At 35.3% G+C, this 24,554-nt stretch overlaps 1 protein-coding gene across 1 annotated transcript in view; it reads left to right on the top strand.

Moving 5' to 3' along the window:
• Positions 1–12,328: 12,328 nt before the first annotated feature.
• The window catches only part of LOC131037659 (serine/threonine-protein kinase STY13), a 33,269-nt gene continuing 21,043 nt past the window's right edge, over positions 12,329–24,554 (top strand). Inside the window, exons 1-4 of the mRNA XM_057969840.2 lie at positions 12,329–13,356; positions 14,973–15,094; positions 15,396–15,580; positions 15,838–16,012. Of these exons, the coding sequence (XP_057825823.2) occupies positions 13,077–13,356; positions 14,973–15,094; positions 15,396–15,580; positions 15,838–16,012 (762 nt within the window). The 5' untranslated portion in view covers positions 12,329–13,076. The remainder of the gene's footprint in view (positions 13,357–14,972; positions 15,095–15,395; positions 15,581–15,837; positions 16,013–24,554) is intronic.

The following is a 24,554-nucleotide window of genomic DNA, read 5'->3' as shown; positions in this document are numbered from 1 at the left end:
AGATTTCTCAAGGTTGGGAAAGAGAAGAAGAGTGAGAAGTTAGAGCTTGTACATTCAGATGTATGGGGACCGGCTCAGGTATCATCTCTTGGTGGCTCTTGCTATTATGTTATTTTTATTGATGACTCAACCAGAAAAACATGGGTATATTTCCTAAAGCAAAAATCAGATGTTTTTGAAACTTTTAAGAAATGGAAAGGTTTGGTTGAGAATGAGACAGGAAAAAGGTTGAAGTGTCTCAAATCAGATAATGGAGGTGAGTATTGCAGCAAAGCATTTGAAGATTACTGCTCCTTAAATGGGATTCGAAAGTAGAAGACAGTTCCAGGAACTCCATAGGAAAATGGTGTGTACGAGAAAATGAATAGGACTATCATGGAACGCGCGAGGAGCATGAGATTGCATGCTGGATTGCCCTTACATTTTTGGGTAGATGTTGTACATACTGTTGTCTATTTGATAAATAGAGGACCTTCAACCCCTTTGGATGGTGGTATTCCAGAGGAGGCATGGACTGGTAAAAAGGTAAATTATTCTTTTCTAAAAACTTTTGGTTGCGAAGCTTTTGTCCATGTTGATAAAGAAAATAGAACCAAACTTGATGCTAAATCTCAGAAATGTACCTTCACTGGATATGGGATAGATGAATATGGCTATCGGTTATGGGAATTTGAAAATAAGAAAATAATTAGAAGTAGAGATGTTATATTTAATGAGAAGGTTATGTATAAAGAACAAATGCAGGAAAAGAAGCATGAACAGGACAAACAAGAATATGTGGTGTTGGATGAGATTCCTGAAAATGAAATGCCACAGGTACCTGATGCTCAGCAACAATAGATTGTCCCACAAACTCCTGCAAGTGTTAGACGTTCTACGAGGACAAGTAGATCCCCTGAAAGATTTTCTCCTTATTTGTATTCTATTTTATTAACGGATTCTGGTGAACCAGAAGAATATGAAGAAGCAATGCAGGTAGATGACAAACAACAGTGGGAGCTAGGCATGAAAGAGGAGATGGACTCCTTGATGAAAAATAAGACTTGGGACTTAGTCCTTTTACCTGCAGAAAAATGAGCCTTGCCTAACAAATGGGTTTATCGGCTGAAGGAGGAGGAAGGAGGTCAGAAAAGATATAAGGCCACACTTGTGGTAAAAGGTTTTGCATAAAAAAAGGGTATAGATTATGATAAAATATTTTCTCCAGTTGTAAAAATGACTTCAATTAGAACTGTACTTAGTCTTGTGGCTGCAAATGATTTACATCTTGAACAATTAGATGTCAAAACAGCTTTTCTCCATGGAGATTTGGAGGAGGAAATTTACATGTTGCAACCACAGGGGTATGAGGTCAAAGGTAAGGAGAACTTGGTGTGCAGGTTGAAGAAAAGTCTGTATGGCCTAAAGCAAGCACCCCGACAATGGTATTTAAAATTTGATAGTTTCATGGCTGAACACGATTATCATAGATGTCATTCTGATCATTGTGTATATTTTAAGAGATTTAATAATGGCAGTTATATTATCCTGTTGCTTTATGTTGATGACATGCTTGTTGCTGGGTCTAACATGCAACATATAAATGATCTTAAACATAAATTAGCCAGATCATTTGCTATGAAGGATTTGGGTGCAGCTAAGCAAATTCTCGGTATGAGGATTACATGGGACAGGAAAAATAGAACCTTGAATTTGTCCCAAAGTGAGTATATAAAGAAGGTGTTGAAAGGATTTAACATGCAGGATGCAAAAGCAGTTAGTACACCTTTGGCTAGTCATTTCAAATTGACTAAGGAGATGTGCCCAAAGGCACCGGAAGAGGTTAATAAAATGTCTAACATCTCGTATTCATCAGCTGTTGGCATTCTAATGTATGCAATGGTATGCACAAGGCCAGATATTGCACATGCAGTGGGAGTTGTGAGCAGGTTTATGAGTAATCCGGGTATGGAACATTGGAAAGCTGTAAAATGGATTCTTCAGTATTTGAAAGGAACTACTACGAAGGCATTATGTTTCAAAGGATCTAATGCTGCTCTGAATGGATTTGTTGACTCTGATCTAGCGAGTGATATTGATTCACGGAGGAGTACTACAGGGTATGTTTTTACTATAGGGGGAACTGCAGTCAGTTGGATTTCTAGGCTGCAAAAGGTTGTTGCTGCTACAGAAGCCAACAAGGAGATGATTTGGTTGCAATGTTTTCTAAAGGAATTGGGTCAGACACAAGAGGATAGCCCATTGTATACTAATAGCCAGAGTGCCATTCATCTTGCAAAGAACTCTGCTTTTCATTCAAGGACAAAGCACATTCAGCTCAGGTACCACTTCATCCAGACTATTTTGGAGGAGGGTCAGTTACGGCTTGAGAAGATTCACACAAGTGAGAATCCTGCCGATATGTTCACAAAGGCAGTTCCACAGGAGAAGCTGATTTCTTCATCAGTTTCTGTTGGTCTTCTTGATTGATAATTGTGGAATTTATACCAGTCAAGTCCTAGTGTTTTATCCAGCGGATGTTGCATGTACAGTGGTGTCGTGTAGTATCAGTCTCCAAGTGGGAGATTGTTCGGTGTGGAGCCTGATCAGTCTCCAAGTGGGAGATTGTTGAAATGTGGTGACTGACCAGTAAAGTACTATACACTCAGCACATATCCTCACCACGATCTGGGGTCGGGCTGGGCCTCGGGCAGGGGTTCGGGGGCGGCAGCCCCTAAGAAATTTTTTTTTGCCATTTTTTGTTGATGAAAACCGACATTGTAATAAAACCCTAAAAAGACCGACTTTGTTTGTTGCCCTAAAAACGCATGTTATAAGCGGCTGGGATGCTTAAGGCATGGTAAGGTTGATGTACTATTTTTGCTGGATAATAAGAAAGATTGGACGACTATGTATGGTGGATGTAACCCATTCTGGGTGAACCACATTAAATCTCTGTGTTATCTATGTCATGTTTTATTTCTTTATCTCTTGTATTTAAATCTGCATATAATTGTTAGTTCATATTTGCTTCGGATCTGCTTAAAACCCTAACATAGACCCCATTTTGGAGCAATAATCATCCCATCTCGTTTGCATTTTGAGCATTGTTACTATAGGCATAATATCTCTTAGCATATCATTTGAGTATTGTTATTATAAACAATTGCATTCTTAGATCTAGCTTATTTTCTAGCATAATTGTTGAATCATGTAGCTTAATCATTCTCTTTTCTAGCTTAAATGCATAATTGTCATCTTAAATCCTTCATCTAGGTGTAATCAAGTCACTGGAATTTGCTTATCCAAATCTGAAAGCAAATCTACACTCGCATTTATTAGGAGGCAATAGATCGATTAGCCATGGTTTTATCTTTATTTGTTCTAAATTTGCTAACCATGCTTGTAATGATCTATTGAGTGTTTTGTGTTGCAGCTACAGATATCACACTTCACAAGCACGACACTTTGTGCCATTTTATTTTTTATTTTGTCATCATAATGTTGATTTATCTTCTATCAGGTTGCTTTGTAATATTTATAGATGTTATACATGTAACTACAGATGTTTGTGGTGTAGTTTATGAGGTATGGATTTTGGGAAGGTTTTTTTTTCTTGTAGTTCGTTGGTAGGTTGGGATTCATTTTTGGTGAATTACTATAACCCCTTTACAAATATAATTGTTGGTAATTTTAAAGAAATCCAACTAGTTGATGGTTGTAGTGGTGTAGTGACGAGGTTGTAGTTGGTAGGTGTTCTAGGTAGTGATCACTTGTAAAATTCAAGCTTTTTGAAATTTTACAAAATTTTGAGTGTTTCTTGATTATCAATAAAATCTACATATTACTGATCAAAAAAAAAATGTCGTGTTAAAATTGTAATTGAGAATTACAAATAAACGATTTTTTTTTTAAATATATAAAGGGAAAAGGGAAAAAAATCAATGTATTTATTTATATTTGAATTCTCGATACACTATGAAAATTTACAAGTAAAACCAAAATTTAAATTTTAACATTTTGTAAGACCTTGTTGATTTGTATGAAGGTTCTAATTAAATCAATAAATTTAATAAAATATTAAAATAATAACGTTGAATCATAAAAATATTTTAAATTTATGAGTATGTCCAAATGTCACAATTCATAATCTAATTTAAGTAATATGAATTAACAAAAATCAAGGTTAAAAATATTTTGACATAAATTTAATTTTAAATAATATAAATTTACAATAATAATTAACTATCATGTCAAGAGTAAATATTAGGATTAGAATTAGAGTTATAATTAAAATCAAGGTTATAATTAATTTTGCACAAAATTTGATTAAAATAATAAAGTTTACAATGATAATAATTACATGATTGATTTCCTATTTTTGTGCACACCATACATGGAATCAATTCAACTCTTTGTAAAATCTTTTGTATGATGGTTTAAAGTAAATAAATATATTTAATAAAATATTAAAATCATTTATATTGATTCATAAAATTATTTTAAATTAATGAGTGGCCCCAATCCCATAATTTACATATAAAAAATAAAATAAAATCATTTTTAAAATCTTAAGATTATAATTAATTTTGCATAACTTACTTTTAAGCAATATAAATTTACAATACTCAAGGTTATAAATAATTTGACATTAAATTAAATTAAATAATATAAATTTACAATAATATTAATTAACAACTTTGTCTAAGAGTAATTTTATTATTTATCCCAAGTATTAGAGTTAAGATTATGGTTAAACTAGAGTTAGAACTAAAATCAAGGTTATAATTAATTTTGCATAGATTTGATTTAAATACTATAAGTTTACAATATAATAATAATTAACAATTATGTAGGCCTGTTAATTAGCTGCTGAGGGCTAATCTTCAGAGTAAGGGCAATTCAACCCCGGAGTGGACTCCACCTGAGAAGGGGTGGATTAAGATTAATTTTGACGGTGCATCGAGGGGCAATCCAGGGCCCTCGGGTGTTGGGGTGATTGCTCGAGATGATCAGGGAAACATTCTAGCCATTGCGGCCAAGCGATTGGTGGATGGATCAAACAATGTTGCCGAATGTCAAGCTGCGGTGGAAGCTATCCTTATGGCTAGGAAGTTGGGAGTCAAGAAACTTCATTTAGAAGGTGATTCTCAGGTAGTGGTGAATGGGATTGCGCGAGGACGATTGGAAGTGTGGTTTCTAGATAAGCAGGTGCGTAGGATGCAATTGCTGCTGAACAATTTTGAAGATTTTAAAATTACCCATGTCCTGAGGGAGGCTAATTTGGAAGCTGACAAACTTTCTAATGTGGGAGCAAATGGTTCCTTGGAAAATTTGTTTAGCATGTTTGAGGACTATAGAGATTGTAGTCTTTTTGAGTAAGACTCGAGTTGATGGCTTTGGAAAAGTGAACCCAAGTTCGATTTTTGTGACCACTCGCAACCTTTGCACTATGGGAATTTAAGTCTCTCGTGGTGTGTGTTCTTCAATCTTGTTGGAAGTGGCCTCGAAGTGTTGGTTGATGATGGAGGTGTGCGGAGGGAGTGACTGGCGATGATGTTGGGATTAATGTGAAGTGTGTGAAGCTTTCATGACAAGAGATGGAGGCGGCCTTTAAGTCCCTTGTGTGATTGATCCCTGGTATTTTGTGGGAAAAACTTGGTTTTTGACGGAGTGCTCAGGGTTGTTTTCTGTGTAGCGGAGAGAGAGAATGGAGGCTAATTTTTCGCTGGAGTTGGACGGATAATTGCCTGCTTTTCGAGGGCCGATTTTGAGCAACAGGCTTACGAACGTTTTCAGAGTGGACGGAGATGCCTTCTAGAGGGCTATTTGGCTTCTGTTGGGAGAGGAATTTCTTTCCCAAGATTGGCGACCCAGAACAAATCTTGACATCTCGTCTCTGTTTACTGCTTTGGCCTTGTAGGTGGGGAAGTCGAAGGAGGAAGTGTAGCGGATCTCTTCACTGGTTTTGCAACCCAAATGGTCAGGAGGTTTGCAGGATGTGGTGGCTCGTTTTGACATTGGTGTGGGGTTGAGGATGGCGGAGGGCACAAGCAGGAGGATTGGTGTGGATGTTGGGGAGTTGTAGCCTTTTGTAGTTTGTTCTGCTTCTCGGCCAGTTGCTTCGCAGGTGGAGGATGCAAGAAATGGTTGGGCAGAGATTGTGAACTTTGTTCGCTAGTTGGGGCCGACTGAGCATTTCAACATCCGTGGGAAGGTGACTCCCATTCAGTCTGAGGCTCCCTTGGACGAGAATGGGAGGCCTCTGGTTCGGCATCAGCTCCCAAAGAGACCAAAGAAGGTGGTGGAGTGTGGGTCGCTGTGTGGAGGAAGGCCTGGAACAGTGCCAGGTGGTGGGTGTGAGCAGCAGGTGGCTGGTCCCAGCAGGGTATTCCCAATTTCTCACGAGAGGAAGCTTTGGGATGGTTTCGTAGTTAGGTTGGGCTGGCTGGGGTTAGTGGTGTGGTCCTTTTTGTATTCGTATACGCCCCTTTTTGTGAAAATGGGTCTTTGTTGGTAGATGCTTGGGTTTTTTTGTAGTAGGGGTGTGTCCCCTTGGTTTTTGCAGATTGTCTTTCTGCCCCTCGAATGTAATACTTCTTTTTAAAAGCAATATAGTACTATATGTTATCGATCAAAAAATAATAATTAACAATTATGTCTATAAGTAATTTAACTATTTACAATTAGAATCATCATCATCATCATCATCATCATCATCCTTATTTTTTATCGGTAATTGGTTTTTTATATTAATGGCTTTTGACTAGAGCTATGAACTAGTGGGGGTCACATTTGGGGGGCCCCTCCCCATGGTCACATTCCAATTCTGAGGTATTAACACCTCCAGGATCCATTGCAATTGCATGTTTTACCACCTACAACTCTATGGATGATCGAGCACCTCCTTATCACTCCATAAACTCCTTATCCCTCCAATTCTCCTTATCACTCCACTACTCGAAACATCGTGGCTCCTTATCAATCCATAATTAGGCATCCAATAATCGTGCTTTGTGTGGTATCCAATGTGGAGGCCTTAACACCTTGTACTTTAACTAAAGCCAATGATTGTAGCATCTTTGACGGGCAACATCGTTGAGGTACGAAACTGATACACTATGGCAAGTGGGACAAGAGGGCACCAAAAACTATTGAGCTTCAATACCTCCAGAATGACTTGTGTAGGACTCAAATACTTGATGTCGTATCAACACAACCTCGCAGCTTACCGCTACACTACGGGATGAACCACTATTATTATTGTTGTTGTTGTTGTTAGATCAAAATAAAATTAGTTATAATTAAGATCATATAATTAGAGTAGTTGTAGGGTTAGAATGAGATTAGGGTTATAATTATTTTTGCAATTACAATTAGAGTTATGGTTGCAATGAAGGTTATAATTACAATTATGATTAGTGTTAGAATTGAGGTTACACATAGGGTTAGGGTTGGGCTAAAATTAAAATTTGGATCACATTTACAATTAGGACTAGGTTTGCAGTTTGAGTTGTGATAAACATTAGAGTTAGGGTTAGTGTTAGAATTAGCATTATGATTACAATTAGGGATAAAGTTATAACTAGGGTGCAATTAAAACTAGGGTTAGGATGAAGGTTGTATAGAATTTACTTAAGGTAATGATAGAGCTTAGGGTTAGAAATAGAGTTATAGCTAGGGCTAACTATAGACTTAGAAGTAAATTTAGAGATACAAGTACAATTAAGTAAAAATAGTATTAGGGTTATAAGTACAACTGAAATTATAATTAGGGTTAGGGTTATAACTAGAGTTAGGGTAAGTCTTATTATCAAAAGTATGGTTAGGATTAGAATTGTGTGATTTTGTGCCTTCCAATATATCATTGAAAGTATACATTACTATCTGTGTAACCCTTGCATTTTGTTTTGGTGTAAGTGCCAGTTCTTATATATTATATATGGGAGAAAGGACTTGGTAGCTATGCACCCTAAATTCACAATTATAACATCCCTTTAAAATATCAAATAAGATTTTTTTTTTTAAACTTCTTTAAACTTCCATTACCAATTTCCAAAGAATGGAAAAACAGTAAAATCGAGTATACCAAAACATTCAACAACACACAACCAAATAGATTTGAAACTCAATGTAATCAATATAGTATTAACATTACTGATTTGGACATTGATTTTACACCATATTTTATGATAAATACATTAGAATTCATTAATATACTTCTATTACAAAACCCATCAAATAATACCCCAAATTTGTAGTTCAAACATAGAGGAAACTACTGTAACTTCTGGATAAAGTTCCCAAACTCTTAATTAATGTTCACAATAGAAAAAATACATATTAAACACTCCAATAAAAGTATAATCCATAGCCTCAAGGATGCCAAGGGTTTACTCACACTCAGAAATGCAAATAACACAAATATTCTCAATTTGGAAGCTACCCGACAACACAAAATGCTTGGAAACACAACCCAACTCACAACCAAAGATCTACAGCATATAATGTATGATCTCAACATGAAATAAAAACAACAAATGAACCCATTTATGTTATTAAACATGCAACAAAATTTGGAAATACAAACTCACACAAACCCTCAACCAAAAAACCCTTACAAACTATTGAAATTAACTATAAAATAGGTATCAATCTGCACAATGGAAAACTCTACACGAGCTTGCACTTGGAAAAACCTCAAACTCTCATCCTTAGCCTTTCTAGAAACCTTCAAACTCCTGTTATTCAATCTCCTTCTCTACAGATTTGATAACCTCTAAAGATCAACAAAATAGTGAGCAAATATCAAGTCAATAATGTGTGAAATGGTACCAAAAACCTCTAAATAATATCCACACTCAAAAATCATGACCAAGAGGGAAGTTTCCCTTTATTTCAAAGAGAGTAACTTCCCCTCCACTTGTCTTCCACTTTCTAACTTTCTTGGTTAAAACTTGTCACTTGCCCATGTTGTAAAAAACTGTCAATTCCACTAAACATTCTAGAATGTACTTTCCAATTTCTCACTCCATAATTTGCCTCCAATATACTTCCAATCTTATTTATAAATTTAACATTAAATCTTATTTTATCATTTAACCATAAAGGATTATGTTTCCCGATTTGTTTGCAGGTCTTGACTTACTATTATTGGATAACTAGACTTACTATAAATAGTAAGTACTATTTTTGGAAAGGGGAGATGACAACAATTCTCAGAATAAGACATATCTATTTTGAATTAGTCAATTTTTTAGACAACTTACTTGCAAGTCTCATGCTTAAACATATGGTTTGAGGTCAACATCATCAAATATGATACCACCTTAACATGTTTTTTTGAAATGTCATAAAAGGCTTCCATAAAAAAAAAATAGACTAATAATTATTAGTTCTTGCCAAAGCGAGATACTATTGCATTCATTGAGTTCTAAATTTTAATTAATTTAACCAATGAATGCAAAGAATTAAAAAATTCAAAAAAAAATCTATATTCTAAATTTAATTTTTATTTTACATGCTAAAAATAGTATTTTTCTTTATTTTTATTGGTTTGTATGGGTGAAAAAATAAATTCCCCTCCCCCCCTCCCACCCCCACAAAAAAAATAGACATTATTATGCATAAAGTAGTACCTCATTTATTGCTATTCCATTACTATCACATTAATGATGTACTCACAAACTACTTGGAAATGATGAATTTCCCGCCATTTAATAAAGCCAAATTTGTAGGCCAATCACTAGTCTCTTGATTATAATATGAATCACATTATCAATTTTAACTCTAAAACCTAAACTGATTAATCATTTTCTAACCCTATTATTTGATTCAAACAAATGGTGATATTTTCCCCTCACATAGTCAAACAGAATATTATGTATTTGATACCACCAAAATTCTAGAAGAGTCATAACCATAGTGGTCCAAATAAAAAGACAAAAATCCTAGGAATTTCCCCTTATTAAAAATTATAATTGTTTAAGAGTGCATGCAAAATGATAAAAATAAAGATAAAGGAAAAAAATCTAAGCAGTTCCTATGACAAAATTGATATTTTTAAGTGGGAATCTAACTTTTGAATATTCTTCCATTAAGAAGTCCACTTGTAAATCTCATATAAAACTTGTGAGTAGATTTTTCTAAACACGGATTTATACTTTTTTTTGTAATTAATCATTTGGTATATGTATCTATTAAATAGAGGATTTTGACAATAATTACAACAAGTGCCACGTGGTGGCGAGTACTTGTCTTATAATATTGATATAATAGAATAATTGTGAATATAAATTTTATATATTAATATAAAAATATAAGAAAATTAGCATTAATCATAACTAAATAAATCTAGTTAATTATTATAGAATTGATTTAATATTATGATAATTATTAACATTAATATTTAAAAAAAATTAATTTCATAATAATTAATATGTAATTTAGATTATAATTTAATTATCATATTATTTTAATATTTATAACAATTAATAATAATTTTTTAAATAAATATAATTATTAATATATTTATTATTTAACAATATAATGTAAATATTGATATTAATCTTATGATGATATTATTATAATAATTGAATTATAATTAAAAAATTATTTACCAAAATGAGTTTGAAATAGTTTTATTTGCAAGTACTAGAAGATTGGAACTGTGGGTCTTTATAAAATAGAGGATGGTATTTTTAATAAATAAAAAAATATATATATAGACATTCTTATGGGTAAATCATTGAAGTATGCAGTTCTCAAATTATTTGTCACATAACAATATACCTTTCTCCACAATGTTGTTTTAATAGTAATTATTATTTGTATATGCAGCATAAAAAATGGAAGTGTCCACGAAATTAGTAACAAGTAAAACAATATTGTCCAATAAAAAAATTAAAAAATACTCGTTTACAATTGATCTAATTAATTTTTTCTAATAACCATTTAAGCATATAAAAAAAAAATCATTACAATAGTATTACCTAATGACAAGTACTAATTAATATCAAAGTCTCAAATAATATTCAAATTAGTGCATTGGTTATATGTTCTTAGAAACTAATAGGAAATATTATGAGATCTTTATGAAAAAAAGTTAAATAAGATAAATTCATAAACATAAATATCATAAGAATTGAACACTAAAAAAAAAAAGAGTTATGAATCAAATATTTTTATTTCAAAATAAATATAAATATTATATTTCAAAAAACTTGTTTTATCTTAGTGCTTTAAAAATGTCCATCTCAAATGAGCTTAAAAATTTATTGGACACCTTTTGGATTGTTGCTAATAATTGTTGCATTATTTGCTCTACTTGTGCATTTACAGATAAGTACCCCAATTAAACTCTCTCATTTAATTTTCAATATTTATTACAATTATCAACCCAACTAATCAATCTAAATTAATTGTGATTAGACGTTGTATTTATTTAATTGGTTTGAATTATTAATCTAAATAATTATATTTTCTTACATAAATTGGTCAACCCAATATGTCATATGTCATCACATAGGCTTTGACCCTAAGGTTTATTTATTCTACATTATGGTTTTATATTTATTTATTTCTTCTATACTCTGCCTCCAAGATTTGGTTAGGGTTTTATTTCCTCTTTCATTTCATATATGTAACCCTTTCTAGAGTTTTTAGCTCATAGAGTGACCTTACTTCCACCCATCTTATCTTCAGTGATTTAACACTTAGATTTCATTTATATGTTTGACTATTACCTAAATTTATGGTCTATGTCAATCCCTACCTCTCTTATACCAGTTCTTCATCTTTACTAGGGTTAGACTTTCGATTCCTAACATTCATCAAACCTATACCTACCAATCCATTGGTTACTACTTGTCTTTATCACCTTCTTCCTTTCTCACTCTTCCACCTTCTGTCTTTAAACTACCAAATCTTTTTCTATTTTCAACTCTCAACTAACAAAACTATTGACAAGCATATTGCATCCCTTATTTATTAAAATTATTATATATACATCAAATTATATTTTATTAATATGACAGCACCTACTTTATTCCAATTTAAATTTATTAACACATTCATTTAATTAAGTCATTATATATACATCAAATTATATTTTATTAATATGACAGTACCTACTTTATTCGAGTTGAAATTTATTAAACACATTCAAATGATTATTAGTAATAATCATTAAATAAATCTACTCAACTATTAAATTCCTTCCCACGTATTGACATTCCACTTCATATAAAATAAAACCGACCTTTCATCTGTACCTTTTAATGGAGCGCCGTATACCACTGTTAGTTGGATACCCTCTAAGCCTATGGTCTTCGCTTATTGTTCGCACGTTTGGACAAATGGAACTAGACAAGTCTTTTCTGGAGAAGAAAACTCGCCAAGAAAGCCATACAAAACCATCATGCACAAATTTACACGTCTACCCTTACGTCATACTCAATTCTAGACACTACCTATTTGTATGGTAAGAGGAGGTTGCGTTATGGAAGAACTGGTATATACCTCCTTGATTGACTTCAATGTCTAGTTTCTCTCGTTGAGATTTTTCATAGATCTTAATTTCCTCACAAGAGACACTTTAACCTTTTGATAACATTGCATGTGACCCAATCTAACCAGCGTAAAAATCTTCCCTTTTCAACGCAATTCCTTGGAATTCAAGTTGAATGACGATGGCGTGGCATGTGAATTTTCACAGTTTGATCATTTATTGAACTAATCAAACCCAAAAGTAGACGGTGGCGGGCAGAAGATGATGAAAATACACGGAGGAGGAAGTCATTTTGGTAACCTAAAGAACTACAATGAAACCGATGGAATGTCACAGATATATATAGCTTCCTGTTTACGATGGTGATTGAGAAACTCATAAATTGTTTATATGTGCACGCCATGCAATTTAATATGCATGTTTGATTACTGTGCCCGGTCAACTATCTTGTCTTCAGAACGAAGGCCACTCCAATTTGACCTTTTGGGTTGGGTTCTGCAGAAGATGGTTTTCTTTTAAATTGTTGCCGAATTCAATAAGTGGGTATTGATTATTGAGTTGGATTTTTAGGTGAGTCAGAGGAGGAGCTATGGAGACAGGTTCTAGTCCTCTCGAAGAACAGAAAGGCAGTGAATTAGAAGGAAAGGGGAAACAGAGTATGAAGAAAAGTGAGTTTATCAGAGCAGATCAGATTAATCTTAAGGATTTAGACAAGCATCTGAGCAGGGTATTTACCAGGGATTCAGGATTGAACAGAAAAAAGGAAGAGTGGGAAATTAATCCCTCTAAATTAGAGATAAAGGACCAAATAGCCCGTGGTACTTTTGGTACCGTTTACAGAGGAGTTTACGGTGGCCAAGATGTTGCGGGTAATCTCTTTTGTATATTTCTTCCTTTCTTTTTTATATGTATTCTCTTTCTTTAATGCCTTACGTTCTGAGAGGTTTCCACTCTGCCTTTATTCATGTAAGGCAGGGGTGGAACCATGTTATCATTAGACCGATGTCTTCACCTTACCTCTAGACCGTGTCCAGCCGGAAATTAACACCAATTACCTTATTAAGTTGTTTGGTTGATTGTGATTGGTTTCACGACCTACTCTCTTTCTCATGGACTCTTCAAACGATTGTATGTCTCATATAATTCATTTTTATTGACCTATTTTGAGTCATCAATTGATGCTACTATAATTTCAATTTTACAATAATGCAATTATATGTGCTACCATCATCTCCACTGTTATGAATTTTGATTGCCTGGGGTTTATTTGTGCCTTGAAGACAGAAAATGGTTTGGCACCAAATTTCAATCCCTCTGCCTCATTTACGAATCATATTGCTCTCTTTCAGAAAATAGTTTGAAGCCTGTATTTTCCTGCATCGGGGCATTAAGGGGATGATAGAAGGGGTCCGAGGGCCCCCACCTTGAAGACAATGAAGGGTGTTTGATCTGTCATAAAAGGAATTTCAAATATTTTTCCTATTTAAAAAGCAACAGTTATTTTATTCATGGTCACTTGAATAAGATTATACTAGCCAGCCCAGTCAAGGGTAACTGATTACCGTTCTCCTGTTATGGCCTTCCCATTCTTTCAGTTTTGCTTTTTTGAAAGGAAATATCGTTTTCAATCTTTCCAGTGATGTGAGCACTGCCAATTTCTATTTCCAAGGTATATATTTCATCATGATTAAATCCCATTGCTCCCAATCCTTCCCAACACAGCGATGGTTACGATTTATGTTAACATCCAAGTGAACTTGTTGCACGCATCCAAAAGAACATAAGTCTTAGGTGCTTGCAACTAATCAATAAATTATAGTTTTATGGGGTGATTCATCAGTTTCAAGTAAAAAAAATGTAATTATTAAGAATTATGTTTATTTTCATGTGATCCTGTTGAACATGTCTAAAAGAAGTGAGATCTTGGTTGCTTGCAACTAACCACTAGAGAATATAGTTTTCTGGAGTGCTCATCAGTTTCAAGCAAAGGATTTTAGAATGTTCTAACTCTTTCTGGAACACGTGCAGAAAAGTATAACATTAGGGTAGAGATAAAATAAAACAGCTAATTTTGCTTCTCTTGTAACATAAAATTTAAAACTCACATTACACTAGACTGATTCTATTTCCTTGTAGTTTGTGCACTCTATTTGGCTGCTCAAAGCTTTCTCTTCTGTGAGTTTCTTGCCATGTTTTATTGTAGGCATTGGCCGACTTAACTAGCATAAGTACTTAGCTTAAACCCACTGTTACCGCCTCAAAATAAGCTGTGCGATTTTTTCATCATCATTTTTTTTCAATGTCTTGCATACTGATAAATTGGCTTCCCAATATGCATACTTAAACAGCAATTTGCAGGTTCAGGACTCTGTTAAAATGCAGTTCTTTGCAATGGCTTTGACTTTGGCTTATCCTTCTATGTCAATTTATATAATTTTCTGTCTGATCTTTCTCTCGGTCCTTATTTGTTTTGACCATTGTTTAGTGAAGCTGCTTGACTGGGGAGAAGAGGGCACAAAAACAGAAGCTGAACTTGCAGCAGTGAGGGCCGCATTTAGACAGGAAGTGGCAGTCTGGCATAAACTTGACCATCCAAATGTTACAAAGGTTATAATACTTTCAACATGTTGGTTCTCTTTTCTTTGACTATTTGGCAGCAAATAATTTCATGATAAGTGGAAGTCTCAATGTAGCTCATGAAGACAGTTTGTTTGCATTGCTTTTTGATTTTTCTATTTTATGATAAAAATAGATGGTCCCTAATGAGATTTATTTGAATACGAATTTAGTGCTTATGCTTCAAAGTTTTCTTAAGATGTTAATGTTTGTGTTTTTTTATCAAGTTAATAGCTTTTATTATGTGACTTTGAGCTTACCGTTGACTTGTCAATTTCATTTGCCCTTGCAGTTCATCGGAGCTTCCATGGGAACTTCAGAACTTAAAATACCTTCACAAGAGGTTTCATCGAGAGCATGTTGTGTTGTGGTAGAATATCTTGCTGGGGGAACACTTAAGGGGTATCTTTACAAGAATCGACGAAAAAAATTGCCTTTTAAAGTTGTCATCCAGCTAGCATTGGACCTTTCAAGAGGGTGAGTCCTTCCCTCTAAATCTAGAAAACAGAAACAGGATTAAGTACAAGGAACGTGTAATCAACTACATTAATGAACAAGATGAACTTTGCATATCATAACTGAATTGTAAAGACATTTGTTCTCCAAGGCTTGCAGGAAGACACAAAACAAGCTGATCTGTTGGATTGTATAAGTCCACTTTTCTTAGATATTATAGTTTGTTTTTATTAATAATCTAACATTAACCCTTCTTTTGTTGAAAATATATGCTGCAGATTGAGCTATCTTCATTCACAAAAAATAGTTCACAGAGATGTAAAATCAGAAAATATGTTGTTAGACAGATCAAGAACTCTTAAAATAGCTGACTTTGGTGTGGCTCGGGTGGAGGCCCAGAATCCAAAGGATATGACTGGTGAAACAGGCACACTTGGATATATGGCACCGGAGGTATTGTAAAAGTGATAATGGTAGCATCTCCCCACTGTTATAAAGGGCTAGTGATGGCTATGCTAGAAAGTAAAAACACATGATGAGGAAATATATGAAAATAATTCTACCTTTGGTATTCCTTAGATTAATTTTTTAAGGGGTCATAACATGAATATTGAAAATGTCAAATAAATTTGTATAAGTGCTTCATCACACATGAACATGGATACATACAACAACATAAAAACCACTCCAATTCAAAGAATTCTGCCAATATTGTTGAGCTGAACCAGATTCTTCCAACAGTTTGCAAGTTAAATTCTAAAGAAAGAAACCAAAGGCAGTCATACTTCTGTCACAAAATGCAGGTTAGCTATATATCTCAGCCTTAGATCTATCAGAGCATGCATAACTCCAGAACTCAGTTCCTTAACAAGAGCTCCCTTCACTACAACAAAGCAGGTTACATGGCCATGATAGCACTTTTAAAAGGTTTATGGATTGTTGCCTGCAGATACCCCCGCTTTCTTCCCTATAGAATATACAGAGCCTCAACTCCAACCATGCTTATTCTGTAGTGAACCAATTTTTTCAACCAATGAAAGTTGCCAAACTTAAGCATGTGACATTTTTATACTGCACACATGCCATAAATTACTTCTCAGAATCAATATTATAGATGCCTTTTAGATAGCTTAATCTAGTCTGTCAGTAATGATACAAAATTTGGACTTGAACTCCCAATGTAGTTGACGGGTTTTTAATTAGCTAGACTTCTTAACTACAACTGTTTTTTTATTTAATATAATTAAAGAGGAAGGGATGACAAAAAACAGTCAAAAACAAAAACTAACTACTGGAAACCAAAACAAATCCAAAAGCACAAAACCAGCAGCCTGAAGCCAGTGCCATTTAAGCAAGCTTAGTCCAAGTTCATAACACCCCATCCTTTGGACTGAGCTGCAGGACCTCTCAACGCCCAAAGCTAGCTGAGGAAGATTAATGCCATGGATGAACTCTGTGCTTCTAACAATCCTGCTCAAACTGCCTTTCAAAGAAGGAAGCATGTATGCGCCAGTAAACTCCAAGGTAACCCTTGAATGGGTAACCAGGAGATTTTTACTTAATAATCATAGTAACAACTTGACATCTAGTACAGTCCTAAGGGTTAAACACAAGCAGAGGCTACAGAAGTATAACTGCATTATAATTGACTATATTAACTTAACTGATTATGGTGAAATGATCGGGATATAAATTATATTTCAGGTATTTTGGGGTTTGATTAGTTAAAATAGGACAAAATAAGCAGTTTGAACCAGTTTGCTGTCGTGGCTAAAATCAGGGTTCTGAGCTTCTGGTAGACTTTCATCAGCTTAACCATGTGCAGGATTTCCATGCTGATCTGAGAACCTGTGTTCCACAGAGACGTGTCCCTGGTTGCCAAACCACTATCCCCATCCTCAATGGCCTTTCGTGTACACTGTTCCCTGGCCATCAGCCCAAAAATCTTTAAACTTTCAAAACATTTCCGAAATGTGTTGCAGTAATAGGAAATGCTGTGGGAACATTTAGGCTGGGGATGTCTCAGATATCCCTAAACCGTCCTGGGGACTGCCAGATGTCCCCAACACCCAGGCAAGTTTTTATAATGTTATAAAAAAAAATTATTCATGACATTAAAAATACTGTTAAATATATCATGACAACATTATATCAGCATGAAAATTAATTATGACAACAATGACAGCAGCAACAGTAATATAACATCAATTAATATATCATGATTCAGATTCATAGCCAATGATATAAGTTACATAACAGTTATCACTAACATCAATAATTTGAATTTCTCAATTCATTGTTCAAAATTCATAATTTTTTTGATATGGTATTAGAGTCGGTTATAATTGTCAGTTGCAAAAGAGATGAAACTTGCATTGGCATGGTCTGGTACAGTGCAGTATTGTATGAGAAGTGCATACAAACAATTTTTTTGGAATGTGGTGAGTGTGAAGGCTGTAACAACTGCTCATACATATCTCATATACACAATGATTAGCTCCAACATGCGTCACATACACGGTGACTAGCTCTATTGTGCATCATATTTATAGTGAAAAACATTTACACACTGAGAGACCGACACATCCACAATGGCTAACTATCACTTGCCCATAGTGCATCCTAGTTAAAAGAAATGTTGATGCATTGTGCACTACACCATGCGTCACATTTCTTTCCCCAGTCTTCTGCACCAATGAGCAAGTGGGAAAAGTATTTGATGTATCCCATACTACACCGAGTGTTTGTCCTCATCCAAACAAGTCCACGTATACTATTTCCATATCAAGATATGCCCAAAATTGTACTATGAGTTTGGTCCAATTATTATCTACCTATTCTTCATTAGAAATTATCTTCCTTGCAGTCCATTGGACGACTAAGCAACAAGGACATCCATTGCCAACATGCAATTGGCCCCCAAGCCCACATGCTCCTAGTGGAATCCGTTTAATACCCTAGATCAATGCGATGTATCCCTCACCTACATGCAATTGGCAGTATCCATCCACTAACTCTACCGCATAGTATGCTCCTTGACTACAGTCAATCTCGAGCGGAAAAACTTATCTTAAGCGGGTCATAGGATTTATCCTTCAGTGATCGCCTTGGATAGAGAGGACTAGTCTACGTGTTAGAGGAATACAAACCTCTACTTATGCCTTCATAGTTGTAATGCTCCTTGTTGAAATAGGATTTATTAATAAATAATAATAATAAATTAAAATATAAAATAATTAAAATATAATTAAAATTTAGTTAATTTTAATAAATGGTTAGAAAGCATGTGTAAAGGGTGAAAAATTAGGGTTTCCACCATTAGAAGGATAAAAACAGCTATTTTTTACTTGGGGACCATTACATTAAACTGGGAGAGTAAACCTAATGGATCTAGCCACAAATCAACAAGGATAAGGGCTGAGAATTCTATTGGATTTAACAGGTTTGATTTGACTGCCCTCTTTTAAGTTGAATTGTGAAAATGCTGAAATTAGGGTAAATGTGTTGGAACTGATTTTTAAAATGCATGAACAGTAAGCTATAGTCGTCGGATCGAGCCACAAACCTAGATCTGAGAATGTAGTTGTATTCGGATCTATTCCCAAAAGGAGCTCCTGATTTGTCGGGACCGGTGTGGTGATCGCTTTGGTCCTTCGCACTTTTTGCACTCCAATGGGGGATCAATTCGTCACTGTAAATAAAGCTTTTTTTGAAGATCGCAACTCCGTACCCATTCCCGCACACACTAGAGAAGGGAAACAGGTTGGGAATAGGGGTTTGCCTTAGGTCAAACCCCAGTTTTGAAATTAACCATGAAATAGAAATGAAATATGATTGAATTGTGGTAATGGAAATGTTCTTTTGAGGGAGATGTTGGATAATGACTGAAACACAAATGCTATACCTCCTTGTGAATTCTTGTTTGTCTCCACTCGGAATTAGGGTTTCATGAAGTCTTCAATAACATAGAACATAAATGTCAACTTCAATGTTTGAATCTTGACTTTATCTCTACTCCAATGCTTGAAAGAAGATTGATTGCTTGCTCACTCGAACCTAAATGCTTGATTGCTTGAATTGATTGATCAGTATGATTGTTGCTGGATCAAATGAGAGGGGTAGACCTCCTTTTATACTTGCTTGTCGAAAAACAACTCAATTTTCTGACGAGCCGACACAGGGCCAGAATTCCCACCCATATCTCATTACTGTTAAGGGGCCCAAAATTGGGTCCTAATTGGGAGGACCAGGGCGGCCACGCCTTGGTCTTGCCCAACTAGAGACCAGAATCAAGGGGTGGGATGATGTGTGAAGTGAAAATGGTGACAAAATTGCATAATATGAGCAAAATCAGGTCCTATTCAAGCCTCAGGGCGCGAACGCCAAATTGAGGGTCCAAATGTGGACAAATTGTAAGGGAGTACAATTTAAGACACTATAGAATGAAATGAAAAGTTGTGACTCCCTCAAACATGAGATATACAAGGGAGAGGAGAGAACTTTATTTCGGGAGAAAAAAAGAATTAGGGAAGCATTAATGGGAAGAAGATAAGGAAGTGACTCTTTCAAAGGGGGAGCAATGATGAAGGGTTGTGACCCTTTTAAGGGTGGTAATTGTGAAAGGTTGTCTCTCCCTCATTTTGGAGGATATAAAGGGGAGAAGTTTTCATTTGAGGAGGAGATAAAAGAGGGGAGATCAATTTGAGGAATAATATATTATTCTCAAGGACAACGATGAAAAATCGTGACTCAATTCTTATGAAAGGTGGTGACCCTTCCACCAATAAAGTATAAAGGAGAATTCATTCTAAGGACTGAAGGTGACTTACAAATAAATGGAGGAAATCAATACAATTAACATCAATTCTCCTAAGAAAGAAAAGAATCTTCAGTAATTAAATACAAATCGAACCATTCAGCAATAGCACTCATCCAAGAGAGCAGTGTTCAACTTTCAAAGAGGGAAACAACATCGAATTGAATCTATCCAAATTACCACAGCAGACTGAAAATGCATAAGCTGCTAATAATTCTACAAGTATAGTGGGCAAGATTTAGTGTCCTCCCAAAAGGGGACATTACAAATGGTATCAAAGCATGATCCTGCCAGCCCGCAGGGTAAGGATAAATCAATTATGCATTCTAATCAATGAGAAGGGATATATTAACTCAATCCAAAATTATGGCAACAACTAAATGACAATGGCAAGACAATATGAGAGATTGTTGAACATACGTGTATTGTGTGCAAAGAAGACAATCAAGTATATAATAAATGCACCATTTTAAGAGAGAATATTATATGAAGATCTGAGGTGAAGTGTGTAAAGAGTTTGTAACAAACTCTTGAGAAGAGATTGTGGATACTTTATGACAGTCTTATGATTAGATTATAGAAGATTCTACCACAGATTTGTGGAAGAGATTTATCGTGAATTGTGTAATAATGATTACCCCAAGGGATGGAACTGGTCATAGTTGGACATTCCATCCTCTTGTGGGCCAAGTGTTGAATTGGTTACCCCGGGGGATGGAACTGGTCATAGTTGGACGTTCCTGCCTCTTATGGGCCAAGTGATGAAATGATTAACCCAAGGGATGGAACTGGTCACAATTGGATGTTCCCGCCTCTTGTGGGCCAAGTGATGAAATGATTAACCCAAGGGATGGAACTGGTCACAATTGGATGTTCCCGCCTCTTGTGGGCCAAGTGATGAAATGATTAACCCAAGGGATGGAACTGGTCAGAATTGGACGTTCCCGCCTCTTGTGGGCCAAGTGATGAGTTGATTACACCAAGGGATGGAATTGGTCATAGTTGGACGTTCCCGCCTCTTGTGGGCCAAGTGATGAGTTGATTACCCCAAGGGATGGAACTGGTCATAGTTGGACGTTCCCGCCTCTTGTGGGCCAAGTGATGAGTTGATTACCCCAAGGGATGGAACTGGTCATAGTTGGACGTTCCCGCCTCTTGTGGGCCAAGTGATGAGTTGATTACCCCAAGGGATGGAACTAGTCAAAGTTGGACATTTCTGCCTCTTGTGGACCAAGTGATGAGTTGGTTACCCCAAGGGATGGAATTGGTCATAGTTGGACGTTCTTGCCTCTTGTGGGCCAAGTGATGAATTGGTTACCCCAAGGGATGGAACTAGTCATAGTTGGACGTTCCTGCCTCTTCTAGACCAAGTAATAAATTGATTACCCTAAGGGATGGAACTGGTCATAGTTGGACATTCTTGCCTCTTGTGGGCCAAGGGATGGAACTAGTCATAGTTGTATACTGCCGCTTGTGGGATGTGAGGCGAATGGCCACGATTTGGATGTGACAAGCTCTTGGGCTTAGTTGGGTTGAGCAGTTTACTGGCACACTTTTGAGTTCCTACCGAACTAAGCAATGATTGTTTATAAGTTGATTAGCTAGTCATAATGTTTATTGTAATCTCCCTGTTCACTATGTCTACGTATATTCATGTGTATGCTTCGTGTTTTCATGTGTATGCTCCGTGTTTTAATGTGTATGCTCCATTTTTAGTTCAAACCTGATGTGTTCCCAGCATTTCTATTCCATGAATCTCTATGATTATTGCCTTGGGTTGATCTAGAATATGAGAATAACAAGAGTAAACCAAAAAGATTTGAATTTATCTAGGGTAATAGATATGTGCCATGCCTCTAATCTTCATCTTAATATATGTTAAGATCACCCATGCTTAACGTAAAGAGATATCCATAGTATGGTGCAAGCATTGGGTCAACCAAATTAAAGAAGAAAAACCAATCTCCAAGGGTTGATTTATTTAGTTCTTAGAATCCTACATTGCTTGAGGACAAGAAATTTTGGGAAAGGTGGATTGTAATGTCCCCTTGTTGAAATAGGATCTATTAATAAATACTAATAATAAATTAAAATATAATTAAAATTTAGTTAAGTTTAATGAATGGTCAAAAGGCATGAAATGAAAAGTTGGGACTCCCTCAAACATGAGATATAAAAGGGAGAGAATAGAACTTCATTTGGGGAGAAAAGGGATGAAGGAAGAAAGAAGAGAAAAAAGGAATTAAGGAAACATTGATGGGAAGGAGATAAGGAAGTGACTCTTTCAAAGGGGCAACAATGATGAAGGTTTGTGACCCTTTTGAAGGGTGGTAATTGTGAAAGGTTGTGACTCTCCCTCACATTGGAGGATATAAAGGGGATAAGTTTTCATTTGAGGAGATGATTAAAAAAGGGGAGATCAATTTGGGGAATAATATATGATTCTCAAGGGCAACAATGAAAGTGGTGACTCAATTCTTATGAAAGGTGGTGACCCTTCCACCAATAAAGTATAAAGGAGAATTCATTCCAAGGATTGAAGGGGATTTATGTAATGTCCCCCATTTGGGGTTTACCTAATTTGGTCTTGAGGCAACAATTTCAACTTAAAGTGAGAATTGTAATCTATTAATAAATATATTTCTATCAAACTGAAGAAATTTATTACAATATTTAACTTAAAATCCTAAGAATAGTTCGTGAGATGGCACTTATCTTGATATTTTTCTCTGATTTGTCAATGGATTTATGCTGATAATCTTCTTCAATCCTTTAATGAAGAGGTTCGATTGCTGTTACTGATCTGACTGTAGAAGCCTGCAACAATGGTGGTGCTATTCCTGATGCAAATCCTTTTAACATGCAACCTCTTATGCCACTGGCAAATAATGCTCAAGAGAGCCGATCCGCTAAGATTACAAGTAGAAGATCAATACCACAATCGATCCTTCCATGGAATGAATTTGTTCCTTATTAAATATCTTGTGAGATTGAATGGATGCAACCCTTTCTTGGGAAGAGACACATCCTTGTCTTAATCGCATCTTGCAAGATAATATTTATTATTGCCTATTTAGAACCCAATCACACCCCTTACTTCAAATCCGATCGTACCTCTTCATGAATGAATCTCTGTTTATTAATGTTCGTGCCTTTCAATGATCGCTGTTTGTATTATTGTTTTGCCTAATGAATCTCTGCCACCTTTTAATGAATCACTGTTTGATGCTTGGATCACTTACTCGCACCATTTCCCTAATGAATCATTCTTATTAATGACATAATCATTCAAGCCAAGGCACCTTCAGATTGCTCGATCTTTCGCATCTGTAATCTGGTCATATCTTGCGATCAAGTTGCTGCTTTAGTACATGTATAGACTTTACAATATCAGCGCTGTTCTTAGCCTTAATCCCTTGACCTGATAAGAAGTCAACAGTGCTATCAAGGAAGTCTTTTTTAAACTTCTAAGCCCTTTGTGCCTTTATATCAAGCACCTTGTTGTAATGTCTCCTTTGTTAGATTTGCTGCTTCATACATATGTTCACTTCATGTTGTGAATTGCTTCTCTTACTTGCTAACCAAAGCGCACCCCTTTTACTGTAGTATACTTCAATGCCTTCCTTGAATGAATCGAAATCCTTTTTATACTTTAAACGGTGGAAGGGTTGCATTCTAAAGACATGTCTTATGTCCTTCCACCATCATATCTCCTCATGGTATGTAATTGCACTTTTCACTAATTAATGCATATTTGTGTGATGCGCTGCTAATATGACTCCTAACTGCTGTCTTGCTTGAACACTTCATAGAATCACTATTCGATAAGTAATCTTCTGATTAATAGGTCATTGATTATAAGCAATACTAATCAGTTGATTAGAAATGTCAATGTAATATAACTTCTGAAGTAAATCACTGATGCTAAGACTTTAATATCTCCACTTCCCTTGATCACATTTTTCTTAGCCATCGCTATCTTCCTCTCACAGTCAGATCTGCACTTCTTATTTAAATCAGATCTGCACTTTTGATTCCCTAATTATCCCCCTTCAAATGAGTTCCCTTCTCCCTTTTATACTTCATATTAGGGGGGAGTCACAACTTATCATTTCATGCCTTTTGATCATTCATTAACTCTAATCAAATTTTATTACATTTAATTTTTTTTTTATTATT

Source organism: Cryptomeria japonica, chromosome 10, assembly GCF_030272615.1.
Source record: "Cryptomeria japonica chromosome 10, Sugi_1.0, whole genome shotgun sequence".
Taxonomy (NCBI): Eukaryota; Viridiplantae; Streptophyta; class Pinopsida; order Cupressales; family Cupressaceae; genus Cryptomeria; species Cryptomeria japonica.
The sequence above is the reverse complement of the archived record's forward strand: the minus strand, read 5'-3'. Positions and strand labels throughout refer to the sequence as shown.